The sequence below is a fragment of the Panicum virgatum genome, chromosome 8K (genome assembly GCF_016808335.1).
Source record: "Panicum virgatum strain AP13 chromosome 8K, P.virgatum_v5, whole genome shotgun sequence".
Taxonomy (NCBI): domain Eukaryota; kingdom Viridiplantae; phylum Streptophyta; class Magnoliopsida; order Poales; family Poaceae; genus Panicum; species Panicum virgatum.
Genome location: NC_053143.1, coordinates 33,206,579 through 33,228,754, shown reverse-complemented (window position 1 = coordinate 33,228,754; position 22,176 = coordinate 33,206,579). Strand labels below are relative to the sequence as shown.

At 45.1% G+C, this 22,176-nt stretch overlaps 2 protein-coding genes across 2 annotated transcripts; both read left to right on the top strand.

Moving 5' to 3' along the window:
• The first annotated feature begins 344 nt into the window (after positions 1 to 344).
• On the top strand, positions 345 to 2,097 carry LOC120644439 (protein NO VEIN-like). Its single transcript, XM_039921067.1, has 2 exons — positions 345 to 566; positions 1,822 to 2,097. The coding sequence occupies exons 1-2, from the start codon at positions 366 to 368 to the stop codon at positions 2,080 to 2,082; spliced, it is 462 nt and encodes a 153-aa protein (XP_039777001.1). The 5' UTR covers positions 345 to 365; the 3' UTR covers positions 2,083 to 2,097.
• A 16,293-nt stretch (positions 2,098 to 18,390) lies between these two features.
• LOC120645638 (disease resistance protein RGA5-like) lies at positions 18,391 to 22,162 on the top strand. Its single transcript, XM_039922409.1, has 3 exons — positions 18,391 to 19,202; positions 19,989 to 22,036; positions 22,149 to 22,162. Exons 1-3 carry the CDS (start codon positions 18,391 to 18,393, stop codon positions 22,160 to 22,162), a joined length of 2,874 nt encoding a protein of 957 aa, XP_039778343.1.
• The last annotated feature ends 14 nt before the right edge of the window (positions 22,163 to 22,176 follow it).

The following is a 22,176-nucleotide window of genomic DNA, read 5'->3' as shown; positions in this document are numbered from 1 at the left end:
ATCAATTATACACATGTTAGATAATAATTTAGTTTGTGAAAATATGAAATGCTATTTCTGCTGTGTTATCGAAGGACACTAATATTATTTTTTTTCTGAGGACTGATAAACTGACAATACTCCTGCAAGTACTTTTTAGTTAATGTGCCAAGGAGAAATATAAAAGTGCTCTATATTGTAGTTCAGTAGGAGTCAAGGGGCTTCCTAGCAAGAAGGAACACAAGAATCTCCGCAGTCATCTGCATCGTTATAAAAGCAGCCTGGAAACCCAAAAGAAAGGAGAAAGACCTCTCGTTCCACATTCTCGGAACACGCGCCGTCCGTCTCTTCCCCTCCGTAGTCGGTAGTCCAGAGGAACCACCCAAATGTCGCCGTCCTGGGGGCCGGCGCCGGCGCCGGCTCCGCCGCTGTCGCCGCGGGAGCATGTGGAGAGGATCCGGCGGGAGCGCTACTTCATCGGGCGCGGCGAGCAGAACCCGCTGGCGGAGGACATGCACCAGGCCGTCAACTACCTCAGCCAGGAGCTCTACTCCAAGGACGTCCACTTCCTCATGGAGCTCGTGCAGGTCAGCAGATCCCTTCATCTCTTGCTGTTCTTGTGTGACTGGTAGCTTAGTCGTTCGATCCAGTACACTATCCAAGTTCTGCAATTTGCTTATGCGCTTACTGTTTGGTTGGATCCATCTCAGAGTTGGCCTTCTGTATATGTATGGGTGTGTGTGTGTGTATATATATACACACACACACCACACACACACACATCTGTTGACCGCGTGTGGAAAATATTTTATAGAGAAGTATTAATCTCAATTGATTAACAAAAAAAATTCATTCAAACCTTGGTTTCCATTGGGTCCTGATTAAATCCTTCATCCAATTACGACCCCATTGGGAGATCGACAGAAGCACAAATGTATTCCATTTTTCTGCTATTAATAAACCAGATTTGTAGAATGACCATGTCCAGCCATCCAGATCACACATACACCCTTTGTCCCAAGAGGCAATAAAATAAAAATTACCAATCAGAAAAAAAAACTTTAATACTTCAGTTAAGATTTCTGGTTCCTATTTTCTGGACTAATAATAAGAAATCTTTGTTTCAAAAAAAGATTTCTTATTATTAGTCCAGAAAATAGAACTAAAAATACTGGTGTAGCCTTTGGCTGCGATTACGGTTATGGATCAGTAATTTACGTAAGACCATGTTGTGCCAGTGAGATGCCATGCATAAGAAATTGCAATCAAATGGAGGGAATAAAAAGTAACACTGTTAGCTGCCCAACATTATGCTGTGGAGATCCCTGTTGGCCACATTTTTATGCTGTTGAGTCCGAGTATGACAGAACCAAGTATTGTCACTACTGACTACCACTACTGGGAGGAGCACAATGCAAGAAACCCCCTAATTGGATAACTCACTTATGATTTATGCTTGTATATCCTTCTTGGTTGGTTATGAACAAAGTAACGCAATATTAGAAATAAGTGGCAACCAAGAGTCTATGTTGATGAAATCTGAAGTGTTATTGATTGCTTAGTTTATTTGTGTGCACATATTTTTGCAAAGGTAGTGTGTATGACTGAGTTTGTGCTATTTGTTTTCCTCCGTTATAACTGTTATGCATGCATGTAACGGTTGATAATTTATTTGGGTAGAAGAATGCATAACCTTTTCATTTCCTATAGTTGTGATCCATCACCTGACCATTTACTGTATGCTGAAATACTGTTCACATGTGTGCTTCTCTCTAATTTGTCAGTTTTTTCTACATATCTTAGTACTACTACTTATATTAATGTTTTCTTCCTAAAAAACAGAATGCAGAAGACAATGTATATCCTTCTGAAGTAGTACCTTCCTTGGAGTTTCTAATTACATCCAAGGATATTACCGGATCTGGTGCATCTTCAACTTTACTCATCTTCAACAATGAGAGGGGCTTTTCATCAACTAATATGGAGTCCATCTGTCGTGTCGGGAAGTCAACAAACAAGGGAAATAGACACAGCTTTTTATACCAGTCTATTCCTTCTTCATTAATTGAAAAAAATGTTTGCTTTTCATGTTGGCAAAATTAGTTAGATACGTCTTTGCGTAGAAGATCTCAGACATTTGCATCCTGTGAAACTGAAACAAGGCCATTAGATATATTTTTAATAAGTTAGTGCTATTAGATAACGTCAATCATGACCTCCATATATTCTGTTCAGTGTGGATAATCATAAAGTTTACTCTTGGGATGGACTAAAAAAGCAAATCGGTAAATAAACATTGTAAATTAAGTGATGCACCATACCGCTTAAAAGTGTATGCTCATACAATGCTTTCAAGATTAGATCAACAAGTTTAACCCTGCCTGTATGAGCTATCATTGAAATGGCCCAATTTATCCTTGTCTGTTAGTTTATTAGGATGGTTCATGCAAAAAAAATCAGTTTCACCTGTCAACTCTGTTTAGTATTTTCTGAGTTGACACCTGAGGATCTATTTGAGGATACTGGAGCCAGTTACTAGTTCCCTCATTATTCCTTCCCAAGCTAGCTTGATTACCTATTTACCCACCCCACATAATTTATTGCAAAGAGTTACAACACGCACTGCATATCAGCTTATTACTTGTGCCTAACTACGAGATATAATATTTTGTGCCTTTTGATTCAGGTATTGGGTTCAAGAGTGTTTTCTTGATATCAAGCCAGCCCCACATATTCAGTAATGGTTATCATATTAAGTTCAATGAGAAACCATGTGCCGAATGCAATATTGGATACATCGTCCCTGAGTGGGTGGAATCCATACCTAGCCTTTACGATATATGGATGCTCCAAAGTCCTACCTACAACCACCATCATCTTACCGTTGAAGAGTGAGAAGGTTTGAAAGTGGTCGGGTGCTCAAAGCCTAAGAGGGGGAGGGGTGAATTAGGCAACTTAAAACCACCTATGGCTCCAACTAGTTTGCACATAAACTTAAACTAAATCATGCTATCTAGATGTGCAACTACGGTTTTTCTAGTGTGAAACTCTCATCCCAAAAGAGTTTAGCAACCTATAGCCAATCCTAGCAAGAAACTACTCTAAGAATATAAAGGCACACAAGTTGCAATATTAAATGTGGAAGCTTAAAAGGGATGAGAGGAAGCAAACTCTTGATGCGAGATTTATCCCGTGGTTCGGTTAGGCACAAAGCCAATCTTACTCCATGTTGTTGAAGCACTCATTAAGAGTATCGCTTCCTGGTAATCAAGTCTCTCCCGAAACTCTTGACTTCGCCACCAAGGCTATGTCAAGTCACCACGGTCACCTTGATGCCGATTTCCACTAAGGAGCTTCTCCACGAAGGATGGGGGTCTCCACGTTCCCCACACAAAGTCGTCCACGCCGCTCCACACCAAACCGGAGGGTCGTAGACTTGCCGGCGAGCCACCAAGACTCCAAGGATGGCCGGCACACCGAGATACAAGCTTGAGCAGCTCTCAAGCATAGCACACAAGGCACACAACCTTGCTCTCACACTCAAACTTGAGCTAGCGTAGCACTCTCACTCACAAAGCTTGTGCTAAACCTAAGGATTTGATCTATATGCTCTTGGATTGCTTGGAGACGTTTTTTCAATGTGTATGGGGTTCCTCTAGACTCCAGCAAGCTTCAAATGGCTGGGGAGAAGCATATATATAGGCCACCAAGTCCATAGAGTCATTACTAGCCGTTATCCACTTTTCTGTGTAGGCATCGGTTCAACCGGTGATATACCGTGAGTTTAACCGGTCACTGATGGCTCCGAAGTAGCCGTTGAGCTTTCTGACAGACGCCTGCTGTTGACGTACCGATAGAAATGGTTTTAGTGCTACGATAGTAGTGTTGAGATAAATAACATTGTGACAATTCTATGTAAAACAACTTTAGCATCTTATCACATTTTGTTGAAAAATATGTGTTACATTTTATCATTTGTGCACACATACATTTTCATGCATACATGTGGTTCCAAGAGAAAATTATTTTCTTGGCTCTAAAAAAAAGTTGTGCTTAATTTTTTGGCTCTATTTCTCTTGAATTTGGCTATTTGGTCCCAAAATGAGTTTCGTTTAGTTTCTTAGCCCTTCGTCACTTGCAGTTAGGTCTACCATCTAATTATATTCAAACACGGCAGTTTAGATTTTTAGCCAAGAAAATGATAACATAAAGGAATTTTTCGTGAATTTTGGTATTTTCCCCACTAGCAAAATAATTTCTAGATATTTATAAATCAAATTTCAGTTTTTAAATCATAGAAAGCCACAAAAACGTGGTAAAACAGTGAAAACTCAATGGAGTAATATCTAAGCATGCTGGATCCAGCAAAAATCACCAGCATGCTATTTGAGCTACAAAAATGTATATATTGGTATTAATAGATCTTAGCTCTTCCGTCACCTGCAGTTATCTATTAATAGCAATATCTACTTTTCAGTAGCTCAAATAGCGTGTTGGTGAGTTTTGTTGGATGCAGCATGCTAAGATATGACTCCAGTGAATTTTTCATTGTTTTACCATATTCCTGCGATTTTCTTTGATTTAAAAACTGAAAATAGTTTTATAAATGCCTAGAAATTTTTTTAATAGTGGGAACAATACCAAAAAATCATGAATTTTTTTATGTTGTTATTTTCTTGGCTAAAAGCCTAAACTAATATGTTTAAATATAATTAGACTGTAGACTTAACTACAGGTGGCGGAAAGGGCCAAGAAACTAAACGAAACTCGTTTTAGAGCCAAATAGCCAAGTTCAAGAGAAATAGGTCAAGAAAGCAAGCACAAATTTTTTTAAAGCCAAGAAAATAATTTTCTCTAGTTCGAATGCATCCCTTGTTCTCGCTCTAAACGAAATACAAAAGGAATCTTAAAAAAAACTCGATCGGCGAGGCAAAGACCGCCCCACGACATTACGCTTAGGAAAAACCTCAGCCAAACCAGCCAAGAAAACTCTTGAATCCCAGCTTCACCCTATAGGGCCACACAGTAACCCGGGCGAGCACAACCCTAGGTTAGCGACCACTGCAACTATCTTTGGTTGGAGGATCCAAACCAACCTCAGTTGCCACATGCTAGCGATCTGCTACTCTTTTTTGGATTGCTAGCAAGGGTTTCTTTTTGTTGCCATCATGATTTGAACCTTGGTTGGTGTCTTCGAAAACTGAGAAGCTTACCACTCCATTACAAGAGTGTTGGCCAAAAAGGAATCTTTGTTAACTATGTCCAAATTATTTCATTTAAAAAGAACTCTCGTTATTCAAGAACGCTATGTCTGCATTCAGCACGCCAACCATCACTAGATAATTGGCCAGGGTCACGGACTCACAGTCCATGGTTTACTCAGAAGGGAAAATTGGTCTCATAGCATCCAAAGATCACCATATCTGGAAAATACCAATAAAATTTTGCCATTCCGTAAAATAGCATCGAAAGAACGAATGTTACCTAGAAATAGCATTCTGTCATGTTTTGGAGCAAACGCCGTCCGCTACTCCGCTCCGTCAACCTCCTCCCCTGCCCCGACGCTGCTCACCCCCACTGAGGACGACCAGCACCTGCACCCGCTCTCCGCCGCCGCCTCCTTCACCTCCTTCCTCCTTCCTCACCTCTGCAGGGCCGCGCCACGCGAACGGGGCCAGCGTGGAGGCGTGTCTGCTCGTCGGAGCGAGGCAGCGCAGGGTCAGGGCCGACGCCCCGCGCAGCACCCGGTTGCCGGCTCAGCACCCGGACGGCGGCACGCACGAGCGCCTGCCAGCCGCGCAGGCTTTCTGGCCGGCCGCGACAGGGAGCAGTGGCGCCGAGCCGGCCACGCCTGCCTCCTGGTCGGCCGTGGGCGGGCAGCGGGGTGCGGCGACCGCTCACACTGTGCCAACGCACCCGATGCTCCCAGCCTGGGTGACCCGTCGGCTTCCGCGGGACCTCGGCACCCCGGACGTGGTGGTGCGGGACGGCCGCGCTGCCGGCATCGTGGTGAAGGGGTGCAATGGCATGGTGGACGCCGACGCTGTGGTTCTCGCGCTTGCCCCGTGGTGCGCGGGCAGCTGGCGGCGGAGGCCTACTGGTGGAGCGCGGGAGCGGTCGCGGAGTGGGATGCCATGGAGTCCTTCCCCGTGGCAAGCAGAAGCAAGCGCAGAGGGCGTGGGGAGCCAGCCGGCTAGGGAGTAGGGTGAGTGGTGAGCAGGAGCCACGTACGCGAGGTAGAGCATGATTGTGGTGCACCGGCGTCCAGCACCGCCATCTCTGTCGCCGCTGCCGCCGCAGGACCTTGGGATCGGAGATGGGGGAGGCGAAGGTGAGGAGGAGTGCGGGGGAAGATAAGACTGCTGGGGAGCAGCGGGATGGGAGGGGAGGCGACAACTGATCTCTATGCTGCCTACCTCCAGTATCCCGGCTGCTGGTGGTGGCCATGGCAAGGAGAGGGAGGGAGGAGCGGTGAAAGTGATCGGGTGCTCGAAGCCTAAGAGGGGGAAGGGTGAATTAGGCAACTTAAAACCTTAACCTATGGCTCTAACTAGTTTGCACAAAACTTAAATTAAAACATGCTATCTAAATGTACAACTATGGTTCAACTAATGTGAAACCCTCATCCCAAAAGAATTTTGCAACCTATAGCCAATCCTAGCAAGAAACTACTCTAAGAATGTAAAGACAGACAAGTTGCAATATGAAATGCGGGAGCTTAAATAGGGATGAGAGGAAGCAAACTCTTGACGCGAGATTTATCCCATGGTTCGGTTCGGCACAAAGCCACTCCTACTCCACGTTGTTGAAGCACTCACTAAGAGTATCGCTTCCCGGTAATCAAGTATCTTCCGGGAACACTCACAAATGCTTGTCACTAAGTCACCACGGTCACCTTGATCCCGTTTTCCACTAAGAAACTTCTCCATGAAGAATGGGGGTCTCCACGTCCCCCGCACAAAGATGTCAACGCCACTCCACACCAAGCCGGAGGGTCGTAGACTTGCCGGCGAGCCACTAAGACTCCAAGGATGGCCGGCACACCGAGGTACAAGCTTGAGTAGCTCTCAAGCACAACACACAACCTTGATCTCACACTCAAACTTGAGCTAGCCTAGCACTCTCACTCACAAAGCTTATGCTAAACCTAAGAATTTGATCAACTTGCATTTTGGTTGGCTTGGAGGTGTTCTTCAATGTGTATGGGGTCTCCCTGAACTCCAGCAACACCAAAATGGCCGGGGAATGGCATATATATAGACCACAAAGTCCATAGGGCTGTTGCTAGCCGTTATCCACTTTTCTGCATAGGCATCGGTTCAACCGGTGATATACCGTCGGTTTAACCAGTCACTGATGGCTCTGAAGTAACCGTTGAGCTTTCTAACAGACGTCTGCTGCTGACGTACCGATCATCGGTTTAACCGACGCATTGTTCTGACGGGCGTTGGTTCAACCGGTCCTGAATAACTTCTCCTCTACGCCCTTGCATGCTCTCTGGTCAATAGTATGGTGAATGCACCGACGCCTCCAAGTGATCCGTTGGTTTAATCAGTGCTGAGTACTTTGCTCTTGTCGCTTGACATGCTCTCTGAGTAATGGTACGGTGAATGTACTGACGCCTATCTTGACACCATAGGTTTAACCCGTGCCTCTTGGGTTTCTTCAGTTGAATCAGCAAAGCACCATCCAATGCACCGATGCTACTACGTCGGTTTATCCAATGACCATCGGTTAGACCGATGGCTATGCGTCGGTTTATCCGATACAGCTAATTCTGCTGACACTTGTCCAATACGTCGCAGCGATCAATTGGATGCTTAAAAAATATTCTAACTCTAGGCTTTCACTATGACTTGCATCATGATGGTGAATTGGACGCACTAAAATAAATCCATGGAACCCTAATAATCTTACAAATGTGATCTCACAAACTTGTTAGTCCCATTGATTATATTGTCACACAATCACCAAAATCACAAACAATGGCCTAATGGATCCATTGATGCAGTGAAGCAGCAGCTGTCAAGCCTACATCCTGAAATGTTACTGTTTTTTTTTCTCGAACACGCAGGAGAGCTGCGTATCATTGTATTAATAGAAGAAGAGAGTCATACATAGACCCGAACACACACCCACACTCTAACCCTGCAAGAACTTAATCACCTATGCTTTTCAAGTAAGACCTAACCACACCACCCACTCACACTAAGACACAACAGCACTGGCTGTGTCTAAGGACAGTCCCTTAGCACCAGCTAAACTCCACAAATGGGCTTCCTCCCTAGCCTGGGCAAGAGCCACAGCAATGCTAGGGGCAGCACCGTTGAACACACAATCATTTCTAAGTTTCCAAATAGTCCAAGCACCAAGGATTATGAGGGAGTTCAGGCCCTTTCTTGTATCTCCGTCGACCGTCGAAGCCGCCTTATCCCACCAGTCATCAAAGGAAGGAACTACAGGTTGTGGAGCAAGTGCTGCAAGTCCAACAATCTGTAGAAGTTCAAACCAGAATTGTCTTGCAAACACACAGCCTATGAGCAGGTGCTGAATATTCTCCTCCTGATCGCACAACAGGCATCGATCTGGATGGGTGAGGCCTCTCCTAGCAAGCCGGTCTGCTGTCCAACACCGGTTGTGAGCAGCTAGCCACATAAAGAAACGACACTTAGGGGGTGCCCAAGACTTCCAAATGCGTTCATAGGGAGCAAAGCTGATGGCTCCCTCAAAAAGTGCATCATATGCAGATTTGGCTGTGTACACTCCTGAGCTAGAAAGTCTCCAAATGTGCTTATCCGAGTTTCCTTCCTGTAACTCCACCTCTGTCAAAATATCCCAAAGATCCAAATATTCCCACAAGGCTTCCAAAGAAATTTCTCCTTGAATGTCTGCTACCCAATTCTCATCGACCAGGGCATCCATCACCTTACGTCTGCTTGCTCTTCTTTTTGGCACTAATGCATACAAATTAGGTGCCAAATCCTGAATGCTTCTTCCAGCCAGCCACTTGTCTTTCCAGAAGAGAGTATTGGCTCCATCTCCAACCTCGGTAATTATGGCCATCGAGAGAAGGTACTCGACTTCCTTACTAACTTGGAGTGGTAAACTCGCCCAGGGTTTATCCGGTTCAGATTTCTTCAGCCAAGGCCATCTTACCCGTAGAGCAATTCCTAGTGATTTCAAATCAGAAATTCCTAGTCCCCCAAGTTCCTTTGTTCGGGAGACTTTGGGCCAAGCAATTAGACAGTGACCCCCTTTTGCTTCCTTGCGACCTCTCCACAAGAACCTTCTTCTGATTTTGTCAATGTCCTTTATGGCCCAAGTCGGCAAATCTATTGCCATGGCAAGGTAGATCAACATGGCTATTAGTACATATTGTACCAGCACAGCCCTACCAGCCCTTGTCATTAAGTCAGCTTTCCATCCTGGTAATTGATCGGCAATTCTGTCAATTATGGGCTGAAATTGTTCTCTTGTGAGCTTCCTGAGAGACAGAGGTAAACCCAGATACTTGCACGGAAAACTCATGATTTCACATGGCAGCAAACTTTGTATCACAACCATGTTATCATCAGAGCACTGGATTGGCATCACACTACTTTTCTGAACATTGGTTCTGAGCCCAGAGGCATCCCCAAATAGCTGTAGCAGCTGCAATGTCAGGGAAATATCTTCTGCAGCAGGTCTAAGGAAGAGGGCCACATCATCGGCATATAAGGATATTCAGTGTTGAATTGGTCGTCTAGACAGGGGCTGTAGAAGGCCGGCCTCCACTGCCCTAGTGACCATCCAATTTAGTGCATCCATGACTAAGATAAAGAGCATCGGGGAGAGGGGATCTCCTTGCCTGAGCCCTCTCCTGTGCTGTATGAATTCTCCAGGGGTACCATTAAGAAGTATCTGAGTTGAGGATGAAGTCAGTAGGCCACTCAACAGGTCCCGCCATCGTGGTCCAAAACCCAATTTGCCAAGTAATTCCAAGAGAAATGCCCAGGAAATTGAATCAAACGCCTTAGTAATGTCCAATTTGAGTAGTATTCGGGGCTGCTTTTGGGAGTGCAAAAATCTTACAGTCTGTTGCACCATCATAAAGTTGTCCTGTATAAACCTTTTTTTGATAAAAGCACTTTGATTAGGGGATACCATTTGATCAAGGCGACTAGCCAACCTGTTCGCAAGCAATTTAGTAACAAGCTTTGCAAAGCTGTGAACTAAGCTAATAGGCCTGAAATCCTTTACTTGATCAGCAACTGTCTTTTTAGGAATTAGAGTGATGTAAGCTGAGTTCAGCAGCCAGAGATTTCTAAAGTTCCTTCCCCATATAGTATGTAAAGCAGCCATAACATCTCCTTTGATCACTGTCCAACAGGTCTTATAAAATCTTCCGGTGAATCCATCCAGACCCAGAGCTTTATCCGATGGCAGCTCCTTAATGGTGTTCCACACTTCTTCATCAGAGAAAGGAGATTCCAAAGCCTCAAGGTCGAAGCTAGGTAAGTCCAGTCTGTCCAAATCAATTGTTCTGTCCCGATCACTTTCCTTCCCAATCAGATTGGAATAAAAATCCAGAATAGCAGCAGCTTTATCTTCATGGGTGGTAAGAATCCTATCTCCTTCCTGTAATCTGGCAATGAAATTTTTCTTCTTTCTATGTCTTGCATGCATGTGAAAGAGTCTGGTATTAGCATCCCCTTCCTTCAACCAATCGATCCGGGATCGCAGCCTTGCAACTGTTCTTAACAGCGAGGTCAGTGCCAAAGTGTGCTTCTTAAGATTATTGCGTAGCCATAATTCATTAGGCTGAAGGGGTCTACTGTCCTGGGCAATATCAAACTGATGGATAATTTCTTTTGCAAGGGCCAGCTGAGAAGTAATATGCCCAATTTTCTTTTGGCTCCAGCTTTGCAGCGCTCTAGCTGTTGCCTTGAGTTTCAGAGATAAAGTTTGCATTGGGCAAGGGTGACTTTGTACCGAACTCCATGCGGCTTCTACCGTATCCAGGAAACCATCCATGTTAGTCCAAAAGGATTCGAAGTGAAATCGCCTCTTAGTAGTGGTGATGTCCCGCAAGCCCAGAATGAGAGGGCAATGATCCGAGTCATCCGAGGCCGAGCTCTGTAGGAGACAATCAGGGAACATGTCCTCCCAGTCAACTGTACAGAAAACCCGGTCGAGTTTCACGAGAGTGGGAGATGCACTGGAGGAGGAACTGGACCAAGTGTACTTGCGCCCATGGAGAGGTAATTCTGTTAATGCCATGTCATTAATCCATCTTCTGAATCTACCCATCATTGCTCTATTTAAATTACCATTGTTTTTGTCTTCGTCTCTGTAGATAAGATTGAAATCCCCTGCGACCAACCAGGCCCCAGTGCACTGAACCCGAATGTCTCTGAGCTCTTGCAGAAATTGCAGCTTCTCTTGATTGTCTTGGGGACCATACACACAAGTGAGCCACCAAGGGCTGCCACTGGCTGAGCAAAACTGAACTGATGCACCGTGGTTGTCCTTTCGGCTTGCCTGTATAGCACCCAGTCGACTTCTCCAAGTGATCAGAATTCCACCACTGGCACCGACAGAAGGGAGGCATATGTAATTATTATCAAAATCACTGCCGAGCATTGAAAGAATTATTTCTCTAGAGATTGCAACCATCTTAATTTCTTGTAGACAAACGATGTCAATTTTAGTTGAGACAACCAAACTACGGACAACATTTCTTCTTGCTACAGAATTAAGTCCCCTGACATTCCATATAAGAATATGTGAAGGATTCATGAGTAACTAATTGAAGGAAAACATGACCAGGGAAATTGACATCAGACTAGGCACACTGTAGGCCCTGTAACATAATCCGCCTCCGTGGGTGCCCATCCAAAGAGAGCAGCCAATGCTTTTGTATAGGAGGGTGACACATGCTGTCGAAATCGTTGGGCGTAGTCATCCAGCAGCTGCTGGCTCAAATGTTCTCTTCATCATCAACATCAAGATCTAGAGCGCGCATCACATGCTTCTTTAGATGAACAGGACAAACCTCAGGCTTTTCCACTTTGCCAGCAAGCCGTCGGCTGCGGCGAGGAGCCTCACTCGGTGGTGGCATGTTCCTCTTTCTTCTCTTACTCATATGGGGAATCGGTAGAAGCCCATTTGGGGTTTTTGACAGCTTCAGGATGAAGGCCGAGGCTGGGCTGGGAGGATGCCGGTTAGGCTGAGCAGCTTTGTCTCCCTCCTCAGGTTCAGCACGCCTTCCTGGGCGTCGGCGCTAGTAGACTTGGAGAGGTGCCGAGGTCCTCATCGTCTCCGGCGCCGGCAGCTGCTCCTGTGACGATGGCTGTTCCAGCTGTTGTTGCGCCGTCAGCGTCTGCTGCGGCGCCGGTGGACCCTGCTCAAGTGTCGGTTGCAGCATAGTCTGCACCAGCCCCGGCGGTGATTGGAAGATAAGGAAGCTCTCTGTCCGGGAGGATAACTCTGATCCAAAGAGTAGTACTGTTAGTGAGATTGCGATATCCATTGAAAATAACTTCCAATCAAGAAAGAACATGCATGCTGAGTCTTATACACTCTATTTATCAGCTGAAGAGAGTGGAAATGAAGAAGAATGCGGTTATTATATGTGGAGGCAGAAATTCCCAGTGAAGTCAGAGAACAGGGTTGACAAACGTGATGAAATTGATGAATGGGTGATAACCTTGGCTTTCCCACTTAGCCAGCGTCTGTCCCGTGAGAAGCAGCTATTGCCTGGTGTCTATGCTTTCCTTCCCACTGAGATGGTAACAGACTTCCCTTTCATCATCCAGGCCGACTTCCTCCTCGCTTCATCAAGGGAGGCGATACTGTTCGATAGTACATGGAACAAGGGAATTCTAGAATGTGTCCCAAGTGCTCTCATGAACGCATCTATAACACTTCTGAAGTCAACACCTGATGCACCAGCCATGTCACTTCCATCGTTGTTCAGATTCCTGCCAGCAAATCCCTCACTCATCCCGTTGCTTGAGCCCGTTCGTTCTGGAATCAAAGAAAAAGGTCCTTGCTGAAGATATTGTTCCATGTCAATCTTATGATTCACAGAAGATATTTTGCAAGGCCAGTGAAGTTTCACGGCTCAAGCCAGCCTTTTGGACTATCCTCCACAATGCACGGGAATATGGAGTTGATCTAAAGAATCTGTCAACTCATGGAACCTACATTCTTAGCTCTCTTTTTGACAAGAGTACATATAACAGTGTGCTTAAATTTCTGGAAGTCAAGAACGTGGACAATGAATGGTATGCAAAATGCATTGAAGGTTCCAATCTTGTCAAGGAAGTAGATGAAAAGCTTTACCTGGACCTTTTGTATTTTATTGTGGTCAATTGGCAAAATTATTTTTCTGGCACAAACATGATGAAAATTCCCCTACTTAAGTATATTAATAGGAATGATGTCCTCTGTTTGTGGAGCATATCAAGAGCGAGTCAAGAGCGTGAAAGATTGTGCATTGCATCTGATATGAAGTACATGTCATGGTTAATCAGCTGGAACAGAGAGTTTCCATCTTCTGACAGGTTCTTTGTCCATCCCAGTACACAGACAGCTCTGGAAGATTTCTCAGAGAAGACCACAATGAAAAATTGGCTTCAGAGCCATGCAAAAGTGGAGTTTGTTTCTATCTACAGCTTTGGATCAACTGTCGTTAATTCCTTGACCAATGCTCAGAGGTCTGTCATTTCTTTTGCACACTTTCTGTACCACTCAAACAAGAACTCTTACATAGATGACTACCATTTACTGCAATTCTTCCGTGTCATGCCGGTAATTGATAGCTTTGGAAATGCTGTCAGAGACATGAATAGCATTATGGTTCCTGCCAAGGGAAGCAAATGGGTCGAATTGATGGGCACAAACCCTTGGAGGAAAGATGGCTACATTGAATTGTCGGCAGATTACAAGTCAGCAGGCCATTTTGCTGGGAACTACACATCTGAGGACCAGCTATTGGAGTTCCTCAAGACACATCTTCAGGCCTCGGATGTGCCAATTATACACCCACCAAATGCAAGTTTTCCTACAGTCAGGTCACCTCTCACAGCGGACAATGCATTCTTGTTACTGGATTGGATACGTGATCTGAAGTCAAAGGGTGTAATAATACCTTATCAGTTCTTGGGGTCTGTTAAAGAAGGAAGATGGTTAAAGACGTCACTTGAGTACAAGGCACCAAATGAGTCATTTCTTTCCAGCGCTAAATGGGGAACATTTTGCAAAATGGGTCATCTTTTGTTGATATACCAATGATTGGTCAACAGTTCGACAGAAATAAGCTGCATATTTACACAGATGAACTCAAGTTAATTGGGGTGAGATTTCAATTTCAGGAGGCATCAGCTTATATTGGAAGCTGCCTCTTAACTAAGGCTGCCGGAAATGAACTGACCAGAGAGAATGTCTACTCCTTGCTTCGGCTCATTCTGTATCTAGGAGAGGAGTTTCTGTCTCCAATCGAACTGATCAACAGTGTCAAAGATGGGCAATGGATGAAGAGCACCCTTGGTGACAGGTGTCCTGCTGATTGCATCATCCATGATTCTGAATGGGAGGTGGCATCATGTATCAGTAACCAATCATTTCTTGATGTTCAATTCTATGATGAGGATATACTTCAGTACACACCAGAGCTCGAGTTGCTTGGTGTTACTGTTGGATTCAAAGAAAATTATGAAGTTGTTATTAACAACTTCTAGTTTAGTTCTACTGCTATTACTCCTCAGGCTACTATACTCATCCTCAAATGTATCCGCTATGTGAAGCAGTGTGAAGATTTCATAGGGAAACTCAAAGATCTGAAATGGTTGATGACCAATGTGGGATGTCGTGCTCCTAATGAAACATTTTTTGTCGATCCTGAGTGGGAGTGCCCTCTTCCTGTTCATGTGTGCTATGTTCATGAGTGTGTGAAAAACCCTGGTTTCTAACACATTGTCAGCATGAAGTTCTACATAAGCTAAGCACCCACGTAAGAACATGAACACTAGTGTGTTTTTGGCACATCGGGCAGCGTCCAGCAACGTGAAGATGGCTCTGCCGCTGTTGCTGTCCATCGCCGAAGACAACTAGGGGCAATGCAAGAATGGCTCTGCTTTCGGTCGTCAGGCCGCCAGGGAAGCCCCGCCTCGGCACAGGCTTGACCCGGCGCGCACTGCTAGCGTAGCTGTTAATGTTTCGATCCGCCGAATTGTAAATTTGCATTACATGCCTAGCTAGGATAGTGAGCGTGAAGAACACAAGGATTTATGCTAGTTCGAACGGAATGCTCTTAGTCCAAGTCGGCCACTCGCGTTATCACGCACAAGACGTGTTATAACTAGGCAAGAGAGGAACTCCCAAGTATGTCTGTGTTCGTGTGTGTCTAAGAACTGAGGTGAGCTTAACAACTTGTCAACGGATGCAGTTGCGCAGAGAGCTTTGTCCCGGTCACGGGGTCGCGCCATCCCTTTTATATGTGGAAGAGATGGAACGTTACAAGCAGGAAGAGATAGAAAAGGAGCAAGCTTGTAGACGGGGTTGTCATACATCGTCGTCCGTGATTAGGGGGGAGGGGGTGAGGGGCCGGCCCGTCGTGTAAATTCCTGCGCTGAGAGCTCATGATGATTCTCTTGACGTCATGGGTGGGCCGTCCGGTCGCATCAGCCATTTTAGGGTTGTGGCATCCCTAGTGTAGCCACGTCCCGGGCCGTCCGGGCGGCTGCGAGCAGAGCGCCGTATGGCGCGGTAACAGCACGTGTCACTGTGGCACTCAGGGTGCGTGCGCCACCTACCGCGTCCTTGCCCCAAGGCGATGTTGACTCTGGGGACTGCGCCTTGCCCCAAGGCGATGTTCTTTCATCTTATTGTTACATACACTGAGGGTAGTCTCCTATTTATAGGAAGAGGAGGATGTCATGCAATGTGAACTCCCTGACTTTGTTCTCCCTCTTTTATTTAATTAGCCACATTCAAAGTCACATGTTCACATTTGTTCATTGACATTGATTCATACAGTTCCATCAGCGAATCGATTACTAGCATGTTTTCAATTGTTGCTCAGTTCTCTTTTGCGATGCATTATATATACCGTATTTATTGCTCTTCCGTGATCTCTTGGCAGCCAGTACAAATATATTTTGTTCAGTAGTATCAACATTACATACGTGCGTTTGTGTGATCCGTTCTGGTGGCTGAGTTCGATTTCCCTGTGACCTTCGTGGCCTCGTCACTCATAACGTTGGTTGCAGCGTGTGCTATACCGAGTGTATTTTATTTTTCTTGACTACCTTCCCCTCAGCCTCCGCTTGCTCGATTGGAGGACTTAATTTCAGCATGATGGAATGGTGGCGATAGGTGTTACTTGGCGCAAACGAGCTTTTCCTTTGTCTTTGATTATTTCTTAGCATTGCAGAAAAAAGGGGAAAAGATAAAAGAAACCAAGAAAATGCAATAAAATCTACAAATTTTTGTATTATTTCTATATTTTTTTATTTTTTGAGTGGGTGAGTAGAGAACTCCGCCCATGCAATTTTAAGTAGCACTTAATTCCGCATAGCTGCTCCCAAGCCCATAAAAAGGAGGGGGGCTACCCATTGGTCAGTTCCACCACAAACATGCTAAGGTTTGAACAGTGCTGCATCGGAGCTAGGACAAACAATGTCTTGATAGTATTTTTAGACGAATGTGAATCTATTGTGCGAGAGAATGTATTTTTCCTTTTAGTTTTTTAGCAAATCACGTAATGTAAAACATTTCCTGATTGTTTATGGTAGAAAATTATCAAGTCGTTTCAAGTGTCAGAGGGCCTCTAAAGCTAACTTCAGCCTGGGACTATATATCACAATGGTAGAGAGTCGGATTTTAAGAAACGAAAAATACGGTTCATTTCATGCTCACTGCACCCTCGGCTCTTCCCTCCCCATCCCTGGTGACCGGCTCCGTGCCCTCACTCCACCCTTGCCGTCTCTTGCGGTCAGATCAAGCCTGGGCGGAATCAGCCTCGGCAGCGGTACACCCAGCTGGCCTCGAAGCAATGGTGGGCAGATACAGCCACGGTTGGCCGCCATGCCCAATGGCACAGTACATCATGGCTCCGCTACTGTAGGCTCTTTTGAACTACTTTTATTTATTTAATAAATTTCAATAGAGGCATGCCCCTCCTGATTCCCTAAAAAAAAGAGCCGGTGACCTCGGCAGGGCGGCCGAGATAGCACGACATGGTCACATGGCTAGGCACATGCACGACAACAGTGTCGTACCAGTGCCGTGCGTTCCTGCTGGCACATGCACGACAACATGGTCACATGGCTAGTTCAAATTGAAGAATCACGAGAAGAGTTGAGACAAACGAAGTTCACATGGCCGGCCCAATGCTTCAGTATCACATGGCCGGGCCAATGCTTCAATATACAATAGCAGAGAACTAAGTTTCAATACAGTACCTTATAAAAAAAAAGCTTCAATACACCACACCTACCGCACAGCAAGCAAGTAGATATAGTAAACTATATCATCACTTGGTTCAATTTACCCCCTAATTGAATTCGTCTTTTTTATTTCTCTATGCACAAGTGGAATTTTAAATTAAATTTTTACAAGGTGGTAGTAGACATCACAAAGAATGTCAAAAAATATATTGTGAATTTTTATCATTATTTTTCATATAAATTTATATTTCAATGATTAATTTATTATTAAATGCACTACCCCGTCATGACGCTGATGAAAAAACATGATGCATATTTTTAAACATATTTCATGATGTCTACCACATCTCACAAAATTTTAACTTAAGATTCCACTTGTGCATGGAGAAACAAAAAAGATAAAATGTGTTAGGGGTATATATCGAACCAAATGATATAGTTTAGAGGGCAAACTAAACCAAAAAAATAGTTTGGGGGGTAATTCGGACTTTGGCCATAGTTGAGGGTAGTAATTTGGATTTTTTTCCTATAGTAAATATAGGTAGAGTGGCCAGTCTTGAGAGTTCACCATCCAAGGATGTGGTTAACTAACCGGAGTTCCAACAGCATTTTTTTTCTTGTTGTATTGTACGAAGTAGCCTGGCGACCCATGCAAGGAGGCCATGTGAATGAGCACACCGAGGCCCGTAAATCTATATGGCGCCATGATGGCCAGTGCACTTGGCATCTTAAATAAAAATTAAATTCTCCCCCATTAGGAGTAGTATAAGCTCAAAGTAACACGAGACATGCAAGCCTCCTCCGACACCCCCCATGTTGACAAACGAAGAATCCCGAGGAGGTGAGGCAAGCCATCAAACAATAGACATATACAGTAATACAGAAGCACTAGCACTTCTTCAACCCCCACACCCACATGCTACCACAGCAATCTTGAGGGAGCTCACCGGCGGCAATCATGGATCTGGTGATGGGGGCGATGGGCAACCTCGCCCCCAAGCTGTACCAGCTGCTCAAAGGGGAATACGAGCTGCAGAAGGATGTGAGGAAGAAACTCGAGTTCCTCGATCAGGAGCTGGAAAGCGTCAAGCCTGCCCTTGACCAGGTGGCACAAGTGCCCTGGGATCGGCATCACGAGCAGGTCAAGGTCTGGGCTCGTCAAATGAGGGAGGCATCCTACGACATAGAAGACCTGCTCGACACCTTCCTCGTGCGTGTCCAGGGTTCTGAGCCCGCTGACCAGAGCAAGCTCAAACGCGCCCTGAAGAAGTTGGGTGGCCTGTTCGGCAAAGCCAAGGCTCGCCATGACATTTCTAGTGCCATCGAAGACATCAAGAAGCAACTCCAGGAGGTGGCTGACCGGCGCGACAGGTGCAAAATCAACGAGATTGTGGCCAAACCTGCTGACACTTCGGCAATTGATCCTCGTCTTGAGGCTATGTACAAAGAGGTGACTCAGCTCATTGGTATTGATAAGTCAAGAGGTGAGCTCCTATCAATGCTTTCGTCGCCCCAGGGGAATGAGGTGTCCCATGAGAAGATGAAGATAGTTTCAGTTGTCGGAGTTGGAGGATTGGGCAAGACAACTCTTGCCAAAGCAGTGTATGATGAGCTTAAATCGCAATTTGATTGTGGGGCTTTTGTTCCGGTTGGTCGAAATCCTGATGTGAAGAAAGTCCTAAGAGACATTCTTATAGATCTTGACAAGAAAGAATTCAGGGAGCTGAAATATGATATATTGGACGTAAGGCAGCTCATCAACGAACTCAAAGATTTCCTCCAAAGCAAGAGGTATGAATTATTAGCCATTTTTTGATACTCCGCGCTGCAAATTAAGAGTGTATTTTCCACTGTAATTCTATCATTAGTGTAGTATAGAATTATTTTGTTACACCGGTGCCAACAACCCAACAGTGCCAAGTTTGGTATGCTTACATGGTTTTATATAGCGGGCTATAGCCCCACTATAGCCCCGCTATAGCCTTCTTAGAGAGTCTCCGCTACGCTATTTGTATTTGTGCCACTATGGCAGTTATGGAAGCTAATTGGGCTATAGCTGTGCTAAATGGCATAGCTTTAGCGCCGCTATAGCCTTATACTTAGCTCGGTGCTACTCCTTTGGTCGTTTTGACAACTGAATATTTGATTGTATTAATTTTGTTGTATTGTCAACTTAAATAATGTTCCTATAGCCCTAGAAATATATTTATGTTTATGAAATTCCCTAATTACTATGTTTTTGTGCATCTATTACTTGTATTTTCCATGCTTCAGTGGTAAACCGCTATTTGTCATAGCCCGCTATAGCCTCTTAGCCTCGGAAAAAATATGCCGTTGTTTATCATAGCCCGCTATTTAAAACCATGTATGCTTACCATTTCATGCATATATCTTTGGATCTTAATTAAAACCTTAACTAATTATTACGAATTTTGTTAACTTATTATCGATCGGTCAAAATGTACAATGTAATTCTTTGAAATGATGATTTTTTTAAATCCTTCATCTAGTCATAATAACTTCTTGTTTTGTAGATGGCTTAGACATATTTTACTAACAGAGGCTCTTGACATGCAGATATTTTATTGTTATCGACGATGTATGGGAGACGAGAGATTGGAAGAATATAGGATTGGCTTTGGTTGAGAATGACAGAGGAAGTATAGTAATCAAAACTACACGTAAATCAGAAGTTGCCACCGGTGTTATTTACCAGCTACGACCACTCTCAGATGATGACTCCAAAATGTTGTTATTCACAAGGCTGTTTGATAGTGGAGGTGAACGTCCTGCAAATCTTCCTGCCGAAGCATGTGAAAAGATTATGAAAAAATGTGGTGGTGTACCATTAGCTATCATCACAATGGCTAGTATGCTTGTGGGTAAAGAAACGGAAGACTGGCTTGCTGTGTGCAACTCTCCTGGTTTCTATCGCGGTAATGATGGCCAGCAAGCACATGATACTGAGTGGATATTGTCTCTTAGCTACTATGATCTGCCTATGCATCTAAAGACTTGCTTATTGTATCTAAGTGTGTATCCCGAAGACTATTTCATTCCGAAAGATAGATTGATATGGAAATGGATAGCTGAAGGTTTCGTGGAGATGAAAACAGGAACCAGCTTGTTTCAGCGGGGGGAGGAATACTTCAATCAGCTCGTAAATAGAAGCATGATCCAGGCAGTCAGGGATGAGAAAGGAAGTGGGGACATATTTGCGTGCCAAGTTCATGACATGGTGCTCGATCTCATCCGTGGCTTGTCATACGAAGAAAACTTTGTGACTATCTCAAATGATGACAAAGTCACGTCACCTTCAGGAAACAAGGTGCGCAGATTAGCTCACCAGAACAGAGTGATGAAGCAATTAACCCAGCAGGAAGATGATACGGGCATAGCAAGAGTGAGGTCATTGGTTGCCTGTAGGTGTGATATTGGAAGTTGGGTCTTGCATCCAAGCTTCAAACTCTTGCGTGTGCTAGCTTTAGAGCGATGCGACTGTGAAAAAGGCTGGCAGGGTCTTAAGCACCTTGGAGATCTACTTCATTTGAGGTACCTTGGGCTACATGGTATAAATGGTATTTATGAGCTCCCGGAAGAAATAGGAAAGCTCAAGTTTCTACAGATACTTGACTTGGAATGGGTTATGGACATACGGGTACTGCCATCTGGTGTTTGCCAGTTAACGCAGCTGGTCTGCCTACGTGTTGGCTTCCGTACGTGCGCGCCGGATGGGTTGCTGAAGAAGGTGACGTCATTGGAGGAGCTGCATATATGTATCGACAACCTGAATGACGAGTCCAAGCGGCAATTTGTGAAGGCCCTCGGCAACCTGAGCGAACTCAGAGTGCTTCGCATTTATGGAATTTTGGAAGGGACGGTGCAGTCGGATCTAGCGCAGTCGCTAGGGAATCTCCACAAGCTCCAGCATCTATCACTAGGGTATGATTATAGAGTCCCAGGGGAGGAGTGGGACAGGGTGGTACAAAGTATGTTCCGTCGGCTGCCATCATGGATTAGCCCTGCGTGTCTCCCCAGCCTCTGCCACTTGGACTTGGTTGTGGAAGATATAGACGAGGCCGGTCTGCGAGCCGTGGGCGGGTTGCCACAGCTCCGTCGGCTCGATCTTCAAGCAACTGTTGCGACGTCCGGTTCCACAGCAACTGTTGTTATTGCCGGCGATGGCTTCTTCCAGAAGTTGCGAAGTTGCAGTTTCGGGGGCTGGATGGTGCAGTTTGTGGTCAACGAGGACTCGGCTTGTGTTTCATTTAGCCTCTGGAATGGAAAGCAGCAGGGTGCTCTGGCGGCCTTTGGTTCCAGCACAGAGGACGAGTCCTCCAGCAGATCAGTCCCACCAACCGTGATGCCAAATCTCCAACACCTCGAGTTTCAGGTTCCCGTCAGGGCCCTATACAAGGATGGGAACGGTAGCTGCCGCAGCCTGGGGTTGCGCTGCCTCCCTTCACTTCGCAACGTCAGCGTAGTTGTCGACTGTGAGGGTGCCTCTCCTGATGAGGTGGAGAAAGCAGAGGCTGAGCTGAGGCACGCAGCACAACTCCATCCCAACAGCCTCATACCTCGTCTCCTAAAAGTGAATTATGATGAAATGATACGACACTCAACGGGTCAAATCAGCGATAAGGTACATACCAGATGCTATGCTCACTCGGGTTCGTATGTGAATTCAACAATTTTTTATTTTTTTATACTGACGATCAAATTCCTTCCCGCTTCCAGTCCAAGGATGGTGATGATTTGTGTGAGG